Genomic DNA, 14863 nt, shown 5'->3' on the forward strand with positions numbered 1-14863 from the left:
AGAGAGAGAGAGAGAGAGCGATATTCCGACGAATCGTTGAAATAAATTCAAATGGCGGGCAAGATTTAATTACAGCATTCGACGATCTTGGACCATGAATGAAAGGAGTACAATTAAATAACGTTTCAATTAAAGTTGCACTCGAATTACATTCAACGACCACCGTCGGTACTTTTCACCCGACTCGAACACAGCATTGTAATTAAAACGTCTATAGTGATTAATGAAACCGATACGCGGGGAATGCGTAGCACTCTCGTCGCTCGTAATTTTCAACATCATCAACTAATGAACCCTAACATAATTACCGGATAACTCTTTTTAAATACCAGTGGGATTTCTTCGAGAAAAATTGATTTCTAGTTAGATTGTTAAAATGAAAATTGAAATACAAGCAATAAGGCATAGCAAGATGAAAATATACAATTTCAGCCTGTTCCCTTTGCGAACAGAAAATCGGCCACTGCAGTCCCTGAAGTAAAAGATTCAAAAACATTTTTCATCCGTATGAGTGTATCCACTTCCTGAGATGAGATAAATAAGGAATAAAGACAAATATCGAAGCAGAAGCGTTTGGAAAAGGAAATTTGGTTTTCGTAGGAAATTCAGTTTACTTTTTAACTGGCTGAAATTGAATATAAGTTTGTGATTGATCTGACGAGCCTTGAATCTGTACTTTTGGAATTGTAAATGCAATTCCATGGCACTAGAGTCCCTAATTCCGCCACCTTTAAATATTCTTATTTAGATAAGAATTTTATAGAAAAAGTACCATTTTCATTATTATTTGCCTTTTGAAGGTTGGAGGGATTAGTTTACGAGATTGAAGGTTATCTTCAAGTTATATTTTTGAAGACTTCTACTGAGTTTCGACCACATTTGTAACATAAGTTATTTTTAATTTATATAATGTATAATTTAATTTATATTTATATTTATATTTATATTTATATTTATATTTATATTTATATTTATATTTGTATTTGTATTTGTATTTGTATTTGTATTTGTATTTGTATTTGTATTTGTATTTGTATTTGTATTTGTATTTGTATTTGCGTTTATATTTATAAATTAATATTTTTAATTTAATCAGTGAAGATTCCAAGTTATTTTTAATAGGAAATACAACACATGGATAACCTTTGACGTAATTGACGAAGCGTCTAAACAAGGAAATTTCGTTTTCGTAGGAAATTCAGTTTGCTTCTTAGCTGGCAGAAATTGAATTTTTCAAACATCAATCTCGTTTCAGTTCGAAAGATATTGAAGACGCGACTGCGGTAATGAAATTTTTGGTGTCTGAGAACGGACGCACGACCGCAGAGGGTTAAACAATAGCGAAAACAGAAACTACATGCTAATCTCTTTCTGTCCGAGTAATTAAATCATTTGCCCGCGACTTATTCTTCTAAATATGAACGTTTCATCTCCTCGAAACATCGACATTCGTCCGCAAAGGATTAATAGCCATCCAACACGCAAAGAGAATACTTTCAATTTTCGCATTGATTCTATTACGAAATAAACAAACGGAACTTAAATAAACAAAAGAAGTGCGTTAGCTTATTATTTAACTGAACAATTGTTCGGTAAAAAGAGCGTACGAGTGAAAAGCAATCGCAACAAAGCAAGGTCGTCGAGTGGAGAGCTGTGTACGCTGGCACTCGACGCATTCGATCACTTGTTTGACGAACCAAGATCTTTCTTTTCCCAGTGAACGAAACACGGATGAACATTTGAACTTTCATGCAGTTCGAGTTCACGCAACCAAATCAAACTGATTACTAAATCGAACACTGACTAAAGCGTTTGTATTTTATGTAAATTTGGGCTGTTTCAGTATCGTGATTTGTAACTATTTATTTGATCTTGCTGCGTCACACGTGACAAACGTTGCATGATGATCATCATAAAAATTAGCAAGATTAGCATGATTCGAGACGAGTCAGTCGAATGTAACGATGGCAATGAATGCGTCGTGCACAAACGTTCTGCGACTGGGAATAAATCATCGTCGGTGGGATCGGTGAAAAAATGGCTCGTGTCGCGGCTACTTTTAATCTCGTAAATTGCTTTCGGTGAACAGCGCGCGTCAATTTCACCGGAGCTCCGCTACGTAATAGCCAATACCTGGTTTGCACCGGCGTGTCACTACGTTTCTTCATTAACTGTCGCACTAACGAGGCTTCGCGTGAAGATAGAGCGGTTTTTTTTTGTGTCTACGGGAAACCGGCGCCTTTCCGGCAAGTATTTCGAGATTGAAAGGGAACATCAGTGGAATTGTCATCGCGCAAACAAGAACCAGGTGTCATTGGTCGGTGACACTCGGTTTTAAAGCAGCTTCTTCTTTTTCGTAAAGTGATAAGTAGCTTCTTCTAATTTCGATAAATTCTAAATCAACGTGAACAATCATGAACCAATGATTTCACTAGTCTGATCCAAATATTGTTGATGAACAAGCTGTAGAGTATCTTGAGATTTAACCCTTTGCACTCCGGACATTTTCAAGACCTTAATAATTCATTTCTACAGAGAAACTTTCAAGAACCTTAAATTTCATGTAGAAAAAGGAAAATTACAGATATTCATGGACTCTTTTAATATCTGTTGTCAATTTGCTTTAGCCGAATAAAAAGAAGAATTTCACTTAACCCTGTTACTTTAAAAGGTTAAGAATATCTATAAAATCTACTTGCCATAATACAGCGTTCGTATAAAGTTTAAGAAAATTTGTATCCTCACTGAAGAAAGTACTGAATTTAGTATAAATAAATGAATTGACCCGTCAAAATCTATATCCACGTAAACACTCGCGAACCAATGATTTCACTAATCCGATCCAAATATTATTGTTGACAAACAAACTATAGAATATCTTGGGATTCCAGAATATCCGTAGAATCTATTTGCCTTAAGCCACAACCTTAAATCTCTGAGCCACCCTAGTACAGCATTAGAATAAAATAAAAAAATTTGTATCCTCACTGAAGAAACTATCGAACTTAACACATTGAGCGCCGGCCCCGCGATAATGCGGGATTTTTAGTCTATCGTTTAATTGCCAATCCTACGTTCATGTAATATTATAGATATGTATAACACAAATCCAAAGTAAAATTTCCAAAATCAAATTCCTTATTCTCTTCCGTAAGTTAGAAATTTTGGTTTAATCGATGTTTAAAAATGTATCAATATAATCACCGACCCTCGCGTTTTCAGTAGCTGAAATTTAACCGGCGTTCAATGTGTTAACATAAATTACTCGCCGCGTATCAGTTCGTCTGTCACAGGTAAATTGGTCTTATCACAGAACGCGTCGGCGTTCGGTGTAACGGTAAGTAAATTCTAAAGGAAGACCGAGTCGTCTCTGCGGCTTCCAAGAAGTTAGGGCAAACAGTGAACGCCTCGAACGTGGTCTGTTCGTGCTCGTTCTGGCAGAAACGAACAGGCGGAGCATTCCGGTGACGATAAGCGGCGAGATCCACGGAAAAGAGAGCAACGTTCATACGCATTTCTGTTCTTGCGTGAATCCACCGGAAATCCTGCTTCGCCGGGACAGTTTTCAGGACGCGGCCATCTTCTTATCGCGCTGATAAATGATGTGGAAATAACTCCCGCCATTATATCACGTATGTGTTTACGGAACTTTAAGCCGCACGATTTTCGCCTGGGGCAACGTCTGTCACTGGAACGCGCCGCTTACTGCAACTTTTGTTGCCGGGTGCGCCCACGGCGCGGCTTTTAAGATTCGCCATACCATTGCCGGAGGTAATGAACCATGTTCCCGTGGAAACGAAGCATGCGGCGACCGGGAATATTTTAACGCCGCTGGATTTACTTCGTTACGTGTATTGTCGAGGGAAGCCGATGCATTCGGTAATTAACTCGTTGTATTCGGAAGTTTTTGATATTGAATTGTTTAATCACTAACGCGTTGACTGCCACAAGAATTTCGAGCGTTTTGTATATCACTTATTCTTTCGTAATAACAGTGAATATTATTGCATTCGATTGTTAATTATTTGTTACCATAGTCCTTAAGTTATACTATAATTGAATTACTTATGCGACTGAATATTTCCATTCAGCATCAATTCTTTTATTGTAACTGTTGTTAAGAAATTTGGTTACGGTGGTCACCAATGATCATAGCTTTCAAGTTTCTTAACAGCAATCAGAAAGAATGAATAACTTGAACTCTAAGTAACAAAGAATGAATAACTTTAATTGTAAACTTTAGAAGAAAGAACCGAGAGGAATAGAACAAGGGGGATGGAAGGCGTCCATATTATATGGCACCAAGGAGACAGTGTACGATAGTCAAGAGAGAAATACGATTGGTGGGGATATTGATCTTCCTTGGGAGTTGCCATGTGCAGCGTCGCGGTGGTCTTCGGGCGACTTCGCGATTCTTCTTCCGAGACCACTCTTCGTCCCCCTTGTTTTCCTACCCCTTCAGTCGTCCCTTCGCCCTTCGCGGAGATCGTTCGGTACGTATCGGCAAATATGTAGTTCGGCACAGTAGCTCGTTCCTCGTGAACCCTGCGGTTCAGCCTGCCATCTACGTTCAACCGCCACTTCGCAGCTGGCCGACGTTCCAGGAAAATATGCGATTCCAAATGCCGAACGTAATTTAACCCTTTGCACTCGACAGTATTTTTCATTGGAAACATTCATTATTTTTTGGCGAAATGTTAACGACATTATCTGCGACTTACGTAAAAAATATCTTCCATTTATTATGGAGCAGAATTGTTTTATTTCTGTGTTTCATGTGTTAATACGTTATTCAACATTTTATATTGAATGTCTCATTTTATCATTTTACTGTGTACAATGAAATGGTGGTTGAGAGTCGCCACTCGAGTGCAATGGGTTAACATTTTGACTGCCACGGTGGTCACCGATGATCAGAGCTTTCAAATTACAAGAAAATAATTATGACTTGGAAGATAATTGATTCCGAATACAAATTTTCCGTAACGTAAATAACTATACAATAGGGTAATATAAGAATTTTCATATCAAAGAATTAACAATCCTTGCTTTGTACCTTCGCTATAGAAAGGATAAGTGCATAAAACGCCGATATTTTTGGTGGCAGTCAACTTGTTAACCCTTTGAACACTGTAGGCTCCAATATTGCACCAGCTATAATATCAAATATTTTAACGAATCAAAGAAACTACCCTAAAATTATTAGATTTTCCACACATCCAAATTTTGTACTGAGAAGGAAAATAAAAGATCGAAGGGATGTTATAGCAGTTTTCATTTTCACTAGAGATATCATAAAAATTAATTGCAGTTGCTGATAAATTACAAAACCATCTGAAGTGCTAAGGGTTAATTCGAGTCCATTTTATTTTGTATGTAGACAGAGGAATTTCGTTGAATGAAATTAAGATGTTAATTTAACCCTAATCAGAGCACGATGTGACTTTGAGTGACATTTAAACTTTTTACTTAAATCATTTGATTATTTCATATTGCATTTCCAACAGTTTTTTTGGTCTTTTAAAATTTGGGCCCTATAAAGAAAAACAATAACATTTTAATCGTTCCTTTTATTCTCATAAGTGACTGAGAATCACGTCGTGGTATGATTCGTTAGAAAAACACATGGTACGCTTAGGGTTAATGATTTGACGTTTAAGGGGATTATTTTATATTTATTTTCTTCACAAGTATATTTGAGGAGTATTTCTGAAGAATATATGTGATATAGTTCATTTAAAACGGATTTGAACTTGAGTTGTTCGGAAGATAATGCGGTTAAGTGCAGAAAAGGGAAATTGAGAAAATTCATGTTTTGGCTTCTGAAATGATTGTACGATATATTTAGGAGATAGAAAAGGAAGGAATTTTTCATCTAGATAGAAACTAAGAAATGAGTAAATCCTTGGACAACTGAAAAGAATATTATTTATTACGTTAAAATTTACAGAAGTCAGGAAATATCAAAAAATTGACTTAACCGCATTGGCTTCTGAGGGACTGTTTTCCTAAGTCTTCCGATGAGTCATATTTGACCCATATATATCCTTTCATTATTTTGTCATTTAGGTTTTTGCTTTGCTTAATGGATACTTGGGTTGCTCAGAAGTTAATACGATTAAGCCTGGATAATAAAATTGAGAAAATTAATGTGTTGGCTTCTGAAATGATTTCTATTTCTAGTTCGACTACTAATGCAACTGTAATATTTGCACATAGTTGAAGCTTCACAATATTGTAACGTGATGTTTCGTAAACGTGACAACGTCGAAAATCGAAGCAGTGAAGTTATCAGAGTTCCAGCTTATAGAACAATATCAACGCATAAAAGTTTCCATCTTGTATTCCTAGGAGTTCTGCGTGTCCTATTCTTGTCAGTACGCGCAGGATACGCTGCTTGTCTTGCAGTTTATGTGCATACCGATGCACCGCTGAAGACACACGCACACACGAGCGGAAGCAACCGTAACTGCCCACAACAGAATGAAATTTTCCAGAACAACACGAGTAAGTAGGTGTATTGTAAGTACGTGTTGATGCGAAATGTTGGGAAATTTTCTTGCGGCATTGCGCTTAAGAATGAAGAAAATTCAACAATATTTTATTCGGATATCGAAGAAATAAGATAATCACACTTCAGAATGAAGAAATTCAACAAAATATCTTATTCGAATATTGGATAAGAAATAAAATAATTACATTTCAGAATGAAGAACATTCAACAAAATATTTTTAATATTTTTATTTTTTATTTAATATTTTCTGGATTTATAAGTTAATTTTATGACCGTCACAGGAAAAGTCGAAAATTCAATTGAGAAGAATTGAATAAACTTATCGAGTAGTTGTAAGTTAAAATTGTAAAAGGAATCTTCCAACAGTTTCAGTAAAAATAATGTTAATGTGCCATTAAATTTCAACCTAAATTGCATCTGCTATTAAACTCCAATAAATCCATGTTCGCCACACGTATACTTAATCGTATAGTGACAACGGCGAAATTATATTGAATTGGTGACGGAAATAGCACGAAATCGTGACATGTCGCATGATCGGGTGCGATGTGATCCTCATGAACATATATTGTGCGCTGTAATTGTGCTGATACGTAATAATATTAAAAAACAAACAGAAATACGCATCGGTGCGTTCGTACGCAGGATGTTTGGCGACTGAGTTTCCGTCGATTGAATTATTCTCCGTTAAAGTGGTTATCAGAGGCAACCGATCGATGATAAATTAAAAAATGGATCTCTGGCAGCCACTGTGACAGTAAATATATAAAGTTGTAACATATACAATGTCCGATTTTTATTAATCAGCACTTCAAACTTTGCACTCAAAATCTCCAACGCTTTCCGATGAGACATAGTTTCAAAAATGTTGTTACGTCTTTGCACTCGACAGGAGACTCTCAGTCATCGTTTAATTTGTTAATTTTAATAAAAGTTATATATATAAATAAAAGTAATAAAAGTAATAAGAGAAACGAAGATATTTTACTTCAATACTTTATTTCAGTATTTGATATATCGATGCTTTTTGCAGAACTTAATGTTAAATATCGAACTTTATGATTTTGCTATATCAAAGTAAATGGTGACTGAGAGTCAGCTGTCGAGTGCAAAGGGTTAAGTTCCGTTTTAACAAAGAACATTAACATTTTTGGACACATTTGATATCTAACTTTCCTTTGTTCAATCAAATCAATTTTGCGGTACAATGCTCGACCACGTGTGTCGCAAATAACGGTGCAAAAATTGAACACGTTGAATTATGAAACTTTACTTCGTACTCTATATTCGTCGGGTTTTCCCGTTTTTAAATATTCAAGTGGCTTGCTCAAAGAAGAAACCGTCAGGAATCGAGCAACCGTTGAAGACGCCACAAAAGAATCGATTAATACTAGATTTCTACCTGATTTTTATAAAAATGGAATGAAAAACTAGAATGTTGGGAAGAATGTGTAAAACCCAATAATTGTTATTTCGATGAAAAATATCGATTATTAATGAATTACAAAAGTTCTACATAATTCGTAATTTTTCGAGAATCCATTGGTATTTCGTTAATACTTAATATTAACAAATTGAACATCACACGATTTCGTAAAGCAAAATACACAAAACAAGAAAACTATAATGTTAAATCACTTGATTGAATTGAATAATTATTATTGCACGTTCATCCAGCTAAATATTACCTCATTAAGCAGCGTTATTAATAATACCGAAATATTTTCCAATAATGATCGTTTAATTGAGTGAACTATAGTAATTCAATTAATGGCAACGTTTTAAATTAACTGTGGCTATTTCTAATTTCGATTATTCAAGCCATCATTGAATCTTTCAACCTAACGCTATTAAATCTAATCATTAACTCGATCATTATTATATCTTTTTTCTTATAAAATAAACTTTATATAACGCGAGACACGTGTACAGTTCGTTCGACTGCCGTTGCTAGATTTTATATTTCGAGAAATGGTTCGGGAAGCGAAAATAAGGCTACAGTCGAAAGGAAAGGCATTGCAGTCCGTTCTGAAGTTATCAAAGATTAAAAATCTGTTTCACCTGTGACAATTCCTCAATAGCGGTGTTCGCGAGACAACTCAATAAGAGCGCCACTATTGGCAGGCTTTAAGTAGAAGGATGCGCTACCCTGAAGCGTTTAAAAATAGACGAAGAAAAATGGACACTTTGAAATGTACCTGTCACGTGACTTTCTCCTCCGTGCTTCAATTTTAGAGAAAAACATGTTATAAAATGGAGGAATTACTTTCGAATTACTGGAACTCGTTACTCGAAATATGAATCCGTGGCAAACAGAATCAACAGCCACAACGTCGGAAATTGAAAATTTCTTTCAATTTATGTATGAATGAGAATGTGTACGCTGTTAGCGGCTGGAATAAATTTCTAATTTTTATAGGAACAACGCTGCTTCGAAGAGAGAACATTTCTTTTTATAAAACAAACATTGACTATAAAGTCTCGATAAGAAATTTAAATGATTCAGGTATTGAAGAGAAGAAGAAAAGTTTTAGGAATCATTTTACCTTAAAAAGATTGCGATTTTTTTCAGATGTAATCAATTGTCGAGCTTCTTTTTTCATTCAAGTACGACTAAAATCTAATTTGTTATCAGAATCGCTTAAAATTAAGTCCAGATATGTTATTTATTAATTATCCTCCTAACAAAATAATTAATTTCTAATATATTTTAACTTAATTTTTCATTTATATTACAAACTATATTATTAAATTCTGCAATCTTCTCTCCCCTTAAAAAATTTACGAATTTTCACTTAAAATTTCGTTTCATATTTTACATTTTCAAACACTTTATATTTCATTAATTCTTTCATTCTTCATTTAATTAATTAGAAGCCAAATGCTACAACTATTTAAAATAAAACTCGCTAAGTAGAACAAACCTTAAATGAATTTTCAAAAAAATCATCTATTTGCATTATTACAACCTGGTCAATTTCAACAAATGACAGATATAGTTTCATTAAAATTCCCCTACTTCGTTCAACAAATTATTCCGTCGAATATTTCGTGGACATCAACTGTTTTCCCTTTTTTATTATTGACCATAGTGATCAAGTTTCTCATTAAAAGCACGGATCATTAAGCCCACGAAAGTATTAAACGGTGGTATTCAAATATGAAAGAAATCATTAGAGGACACCACGTGATATACAAATCGGTACGTACGGCAGGGGCTTTTAGTAAGATTAAACAACGATTAGCGAGCACACATTAACTTGGAAATTAATTAACAAAGTAAACTATAAACGCGCACGCGGGCACCGTTTGTTGAGGGCTGTACTTAACTTTCAATCGAATGCAATGGCAAAGAGAACACGTCTGATGCTCTTCAAACAGGAACTTTGCGATGCTGCGACGACCAAATGGAACGTACTCGCGATTCACAATACATATGATCTTCATTAAGCTCCTCAGTGCGTAAACCAACCGTCAAACTGTGGATTGAGTAATTAAACTGACCGCAACTCGAACCTCAAAACGGATATCTTTGTCGTTACAAATGCCATCACATGCTAAAAATGGTGCAGCATCATTCTGGAATGTTACCTTTGTTGTCTTTGAATATTCAAGGCAACATTGCACTTAATAATTAATAATTAATAATTAATACGTTACGATTGAGTGTTTGCAATGAAATCTTACGATATTTTTGAGATCAATTTGACAAATGGAATTGTAAATTGTGAAGTTCAGTAATTTAATGAGAATGTTTCAGTTACTGTACATTTTAATGAAGGTGCATTTATTAAGCTATTTTCTCAGATATTTGAAATATTACAAAACTTATTTTTCAAAATAAATATTTCAAAAAATATATCAGAAAATTACTTTTCAAAATACTATAAGATCATTAAAGGTGTATGTACGATAAATTACAAGCGTATGGTATTAGTATTAATTAATACGTACATTGATTAATCCCAAGACTTTGAGTTTGTAGGTTAATAATACAAATCACATTATAAATATGTAATAAAGTAGACATTAAACGAAACTTCAAATGCAACGGTGAAATAGTTACCCATAAAATTCGTATCTCGTGTAATAAATTATAAACACATTGAATTAGTAAATTTACGTTCTAGTTTACCGTAACAATTTATTAGCAGCTCTCGACGTTAAAATATAAATGCGATATGGGTGATCAGAAGCGGTGGAAGCTTTAATTTCGCTATAATTCTCTACTTTTAATGTGACCTACGTATACCATCAATCACAATTCACATTTCCATAGCATAGGCTCGTATATCAGAATGGATTAATGAACGCAGCAATTTAATATAAATCAACACGCACGTGTAACGCGACGACAAAAGTTTCGACTCAAATGCAAAAATATAGAACCAACGAGAAATATTATTCATGAATTTGTAGGGAAAGTAACAATGACTTGTCGAATATTTTCAGTAGCTAGTATTTTGTAGTATTGCCACGTGCACGTGTCACTGAAATAATAACGTTTTCACATTGCAATGGCTGAATTTGTTCCCAAGATAAAATACTGACTTGTAATCCTTTTTATTTATCTCCTGTGTTCTTTTCGAATCAAATCAAGATCACTTCGAATGAGAGTTGTTTGAAAGTTGCTGACAAGTGTGATTGTGTTTCCACATGATATACAAGTTTCCAAAAACCCTAGGTAACTTAGCTGACATAACCTAGTTTATCTTATGACTGTTTCGACGAACTTCAAGTGACGATGATCGTGGCGTTTTTCGACTAACTGCAATGGTCTGCAATAATTACCTTTTATCTTTCGTTATTATAATATTTCCTTTGTTTAATATCAACATGATATAAAGATATAAAAATCTATTTTTGAATGAAACCCTATGCATACTATAATGAATATTCGAAGAAACTGAAAATAATCTATTGTTACAGTTCTTATAGGGGTTACATATTAAGTATATTAAATTCTCGGTAGTTCTAGTGTTAATTAACAGTCAGAATGGCTGATTTCGATTTGTTTCGCAATTATTGACATTTTCAAAGCATTGAACATTCCAAACGATCTTGAAAATAAATAGTTCCACTTGAATTCTACAATGAGTCTCTGAACAAACTGAAAATAATCTGTTATTACAATTTTTATATAGATTACATATTAAGCATATTAAATGTTCGGTAGTTGAAAGGTTAATTCTTGCATAAAAACGAGACGTGGTAACGATGGCTGAAAGAAGGCCCGCCAGCCTTATTAATCACCCAGAAATTGCACACGATCATTGGAGAAGGGTCGACCAAAAATATGGACGGGCTAATCGAAGTTATATCAGGCTCGCTCGACACGGTAGGGTACCGGGCTAATTGAAGTACCATGGTGCACGACACGCAACGCAGCGCTGCGCTGCTCGGCGGTACGCCTCCGGCGAAACTTTTCCCACGGGAACGTTTAATACGAGAATGTTCGAAATAAGGTAATTAGATGTAATTGGGAATCGGTAAATGGACCACGCGACGTCCTTATTTCCGAAAGGGGTCTTATTTATTCACGGTGCTATCGCTAGAAGAAACGCTGGATAACAACATCCACGAGATGCACGAGAGTAGTCGGGCAGAAAATTAATTGAATCGAACCAGCCTTCGAATCCGACCACAATAGTACACCGATTTCAACCTAAGTATATACTATCCAGACGATATCTTTACACTTCTGCATCGAACTGAAGGGAAGAAGAGAGAACACCAAGCAGTTTAGTATATAAGGTATACAGCTGACCCGTCGATTTCACGGATATTGAATTGTTTAATCGTTAACACGTTGACTGCCAGAATTTCGTGCGTGTTGTAGAATATTACTTATTCTTTCGTAATAATGGTATGCTTTTATAACAAATCATACCACGATGTGACTCTCGTTCACTTGTGAGAATAAAAGGAATGATTAAAATGTTATTGCTTATAGAGCCGAAATAATCAAAAAATTTCAGTAAAAAGTTCAAATGTCACTAAAAGTCACATCGTGGTCCGGCTAGGGTTAAAAATCAAATTGCAACGACTCCACGTTGGGACACACTGCTGTAGAGTGTATCGAGTTTAAAGATCATAGTTTAGTAAAATTCCGCATAAAAAGGCTACTCACCTTGAAGCCAGTAAGGAACGTCACGGGATCAGGGGGGATCCTGGCCGAGGACGCCTGGGTAGTGGCCCCGTAGCTCAGCTGATGCTGATAGTTGTAAAGGATCTTTTTGTGAGCACTGGCTTGAGCTCTATAAGCCGACACTGATAACTTCATTTCTTTGTGTTCCCGATAAAGGGTCCGATTCTCCCGATGCTCCTGCCGGGGCACATTCTCGCTCCTTCGTGGTAATCTTAAGCCTTCTTAAAGATCACCACGCAGCCGTGTCACCGCGACGAGAATCTCTCGGAAACGGATCAAACAGGAGAAACCACCAAGCTACCGCGCAAATTGCATCCACCAAGTTACCCCTTCTTCTCCCACCGTTTGTACACCTTTCCAGCTCTAATCAATCTTCCGGTATCCTCCGCGGCGCATCCGTTTCCCGGATGTGCCCGACGTCTCGTCGAAATCGCGACGTTCAAAATTTGCAACTTGAACCGTAGGTCTACTCGTCTCGAGGCCAGAGCAACCGGTCATCTAATTTCCCGCATTTGTTCCCTGTTTTCGAGCGCATCGTCGAGACTCGACGCGGCTTTAAGCCGCTAGCCGACCGAGAGTTCCCCTTAAAATTCTACGGAATTTCAGTTCCGCTGCGAAACTAAAGGCGCATTCTTCCGAAACTCTGCTCCTTTTTCCTGCCGGTTCTCTGTGCTAGACAATCAATAACGCGTTAATGATTCAGCGACAAATGAGAGAACAGCTAGGCTCTCGTCTTTCTCTTCTCGTCGACCTCCTCCCGGAAAAATACAAGTTTCTTGCTCTTTGTTCCCGTGTCACCGTTGCGTCTACGCGAAACTCTCCCGCAGGCCTCAGGACTTCGAAGGCAACCGGATGCAGGCTATCAAAATCTTAAGATACTCTGAACAAACTCGGAACGGAAGTCCTGGAACGGATTCTCTTCGATCGCTCCCCCGTTTCCATAGTCGGTCCCCGTTCCAGCGACAAACCCGTTTCGACGTCGAATCCGCGCTGACTCTTCACAGTCGCAGAGTAACAATAATCTCTCATCGACAACAAGTAATAATTCTCATCTGTTCGCTAGACTCTTCCATCGTTCAACTTGTATTCATTTACATATGTACATAATATTCATCTTGTTTGTGGCGTAACCGTAATTCTATGTGTTAAAGGCAGACGTACGAACCTCTCCGACGCGCGTTCCTCGTCATCTTTTCACATGGAACCCCATCTTCGGGGGAGGAACTATGTACCCTCGGTGTTCTTCCAGAAAGACTTCAATTCTTCGATGCGATCAGTGCTAGCGAGCGTGATTCACGAATCATCTGTTCTCGGAACATCACCGTCTCGCTGCCTTTTGTCCCGATGCGGTTCAGACTGTAAGGCCACGTGCCGCTGGTCATTAAAAGCCGACTGCGTGGGACATCGCGGAAGAAGAGCTTCCTCCTCGCAATGAAACGCTGGCGAGGATGTTCCCCTGACTCGTTCAGACGACTTCCGCGCAGTTTTTCCTCGTCGGTCTTGCTTGCAGCTAATTCTAGGCCAAGCAACAAGCTGTCGAGATGCGAAAAAGCTCGGGCGTAATGTCCACTGCCTCGGTGAACCATTGGACAGTTGAAAGTGGATGTTCCGCTGCTCTTTTAGATACTCCTTTCTTTGCGCCTTCAGCTTGCCATTGTCATTGTAGTTTGTTTCCTGTTTGATCGTACGGTTCGATCGGTTGATCGTAAGTATGTACTAGATGAAATGGAATCATCGACGGATCCTCGGACTGTGGAATTTTTCGATATTCGTGCACTACAGGCTGGACACTTCGGCTGTTCGATCACTGCACAGACATTAGACATTCACTATGATGACTGGTGTCCGGGACGAACGCTGTGAAATTCGATTTGAGATGCGGAATTTAGATACACCGGTTTAAACTGAATACACTGATCGTTAGTCTCGACGAACGTCGCGCACTGGTCAACGGTGGTTAACGGAGTGTTTAGAGGTTGAGATCCGGCGAGTCAACGGCTGCAAGTTTCACGCGCAAAGCGAAATGATTTCGGAAACCTGTCAAGTATCATCGCCAAACTTGTGACCTTATTTAGACGAGGTATCGCAGTCAAGTTCTCAATCGATGCTCTAATCCTTGGCATTGTTGTTCGTACCGCTGCCCCGTGTAATTACCGGTTGACCACGAATTATCGAATTATCGAATTCGCGACATCGTAAA

General features: G+C 37.1%; 1 protein-coding gene across 12 annotated transcripts in view; it reads right to left on the reverse strand.

The window, feature by feature from the left end:
* Positions 1 to 14863, reverse strand: part of LOC116431829 (uncharacterized) — a 223503-nt gene that overhangs the window by 183933 nt on the left and 24707 nt on the right. For 11 of the 12 annotated variants that reach the window (XM_076365716.1, XM_031987754.2, XM_031987750.2 and 8 more), the window contains one exon: positions 12646 to 14470. In XM_076365716.1, coding sequence (XP_076221831.1) covers positions 12646 to 12798 — 153 coding nt within the window. In that variant the 5' untranslated portion in view covers positions 12799 to 14470. Of the gene's footprint in view, positions 1 to 12645; positions 14521 to 14863 lie in introns of all 12 variants that reach the window. The other variant, XM_076365719.1, reaches the window with a different exon arrangement.

The sequence above is a fragment of the Nomia melanderi genome, chromosome 3, assembly GCF_051020985.1.
Source record: "Nomia melanderi isolate GNS246 chromosome 3, iyNomMela1, whole genome shotgun sequence".
In the NCBI taxonomy this organism is placed as follows: Eukaryota; Metazoa; Arthropoda; class Insecta; order Hymenoptera; family Halictidae; genus Nomia; species Nomia melanderi.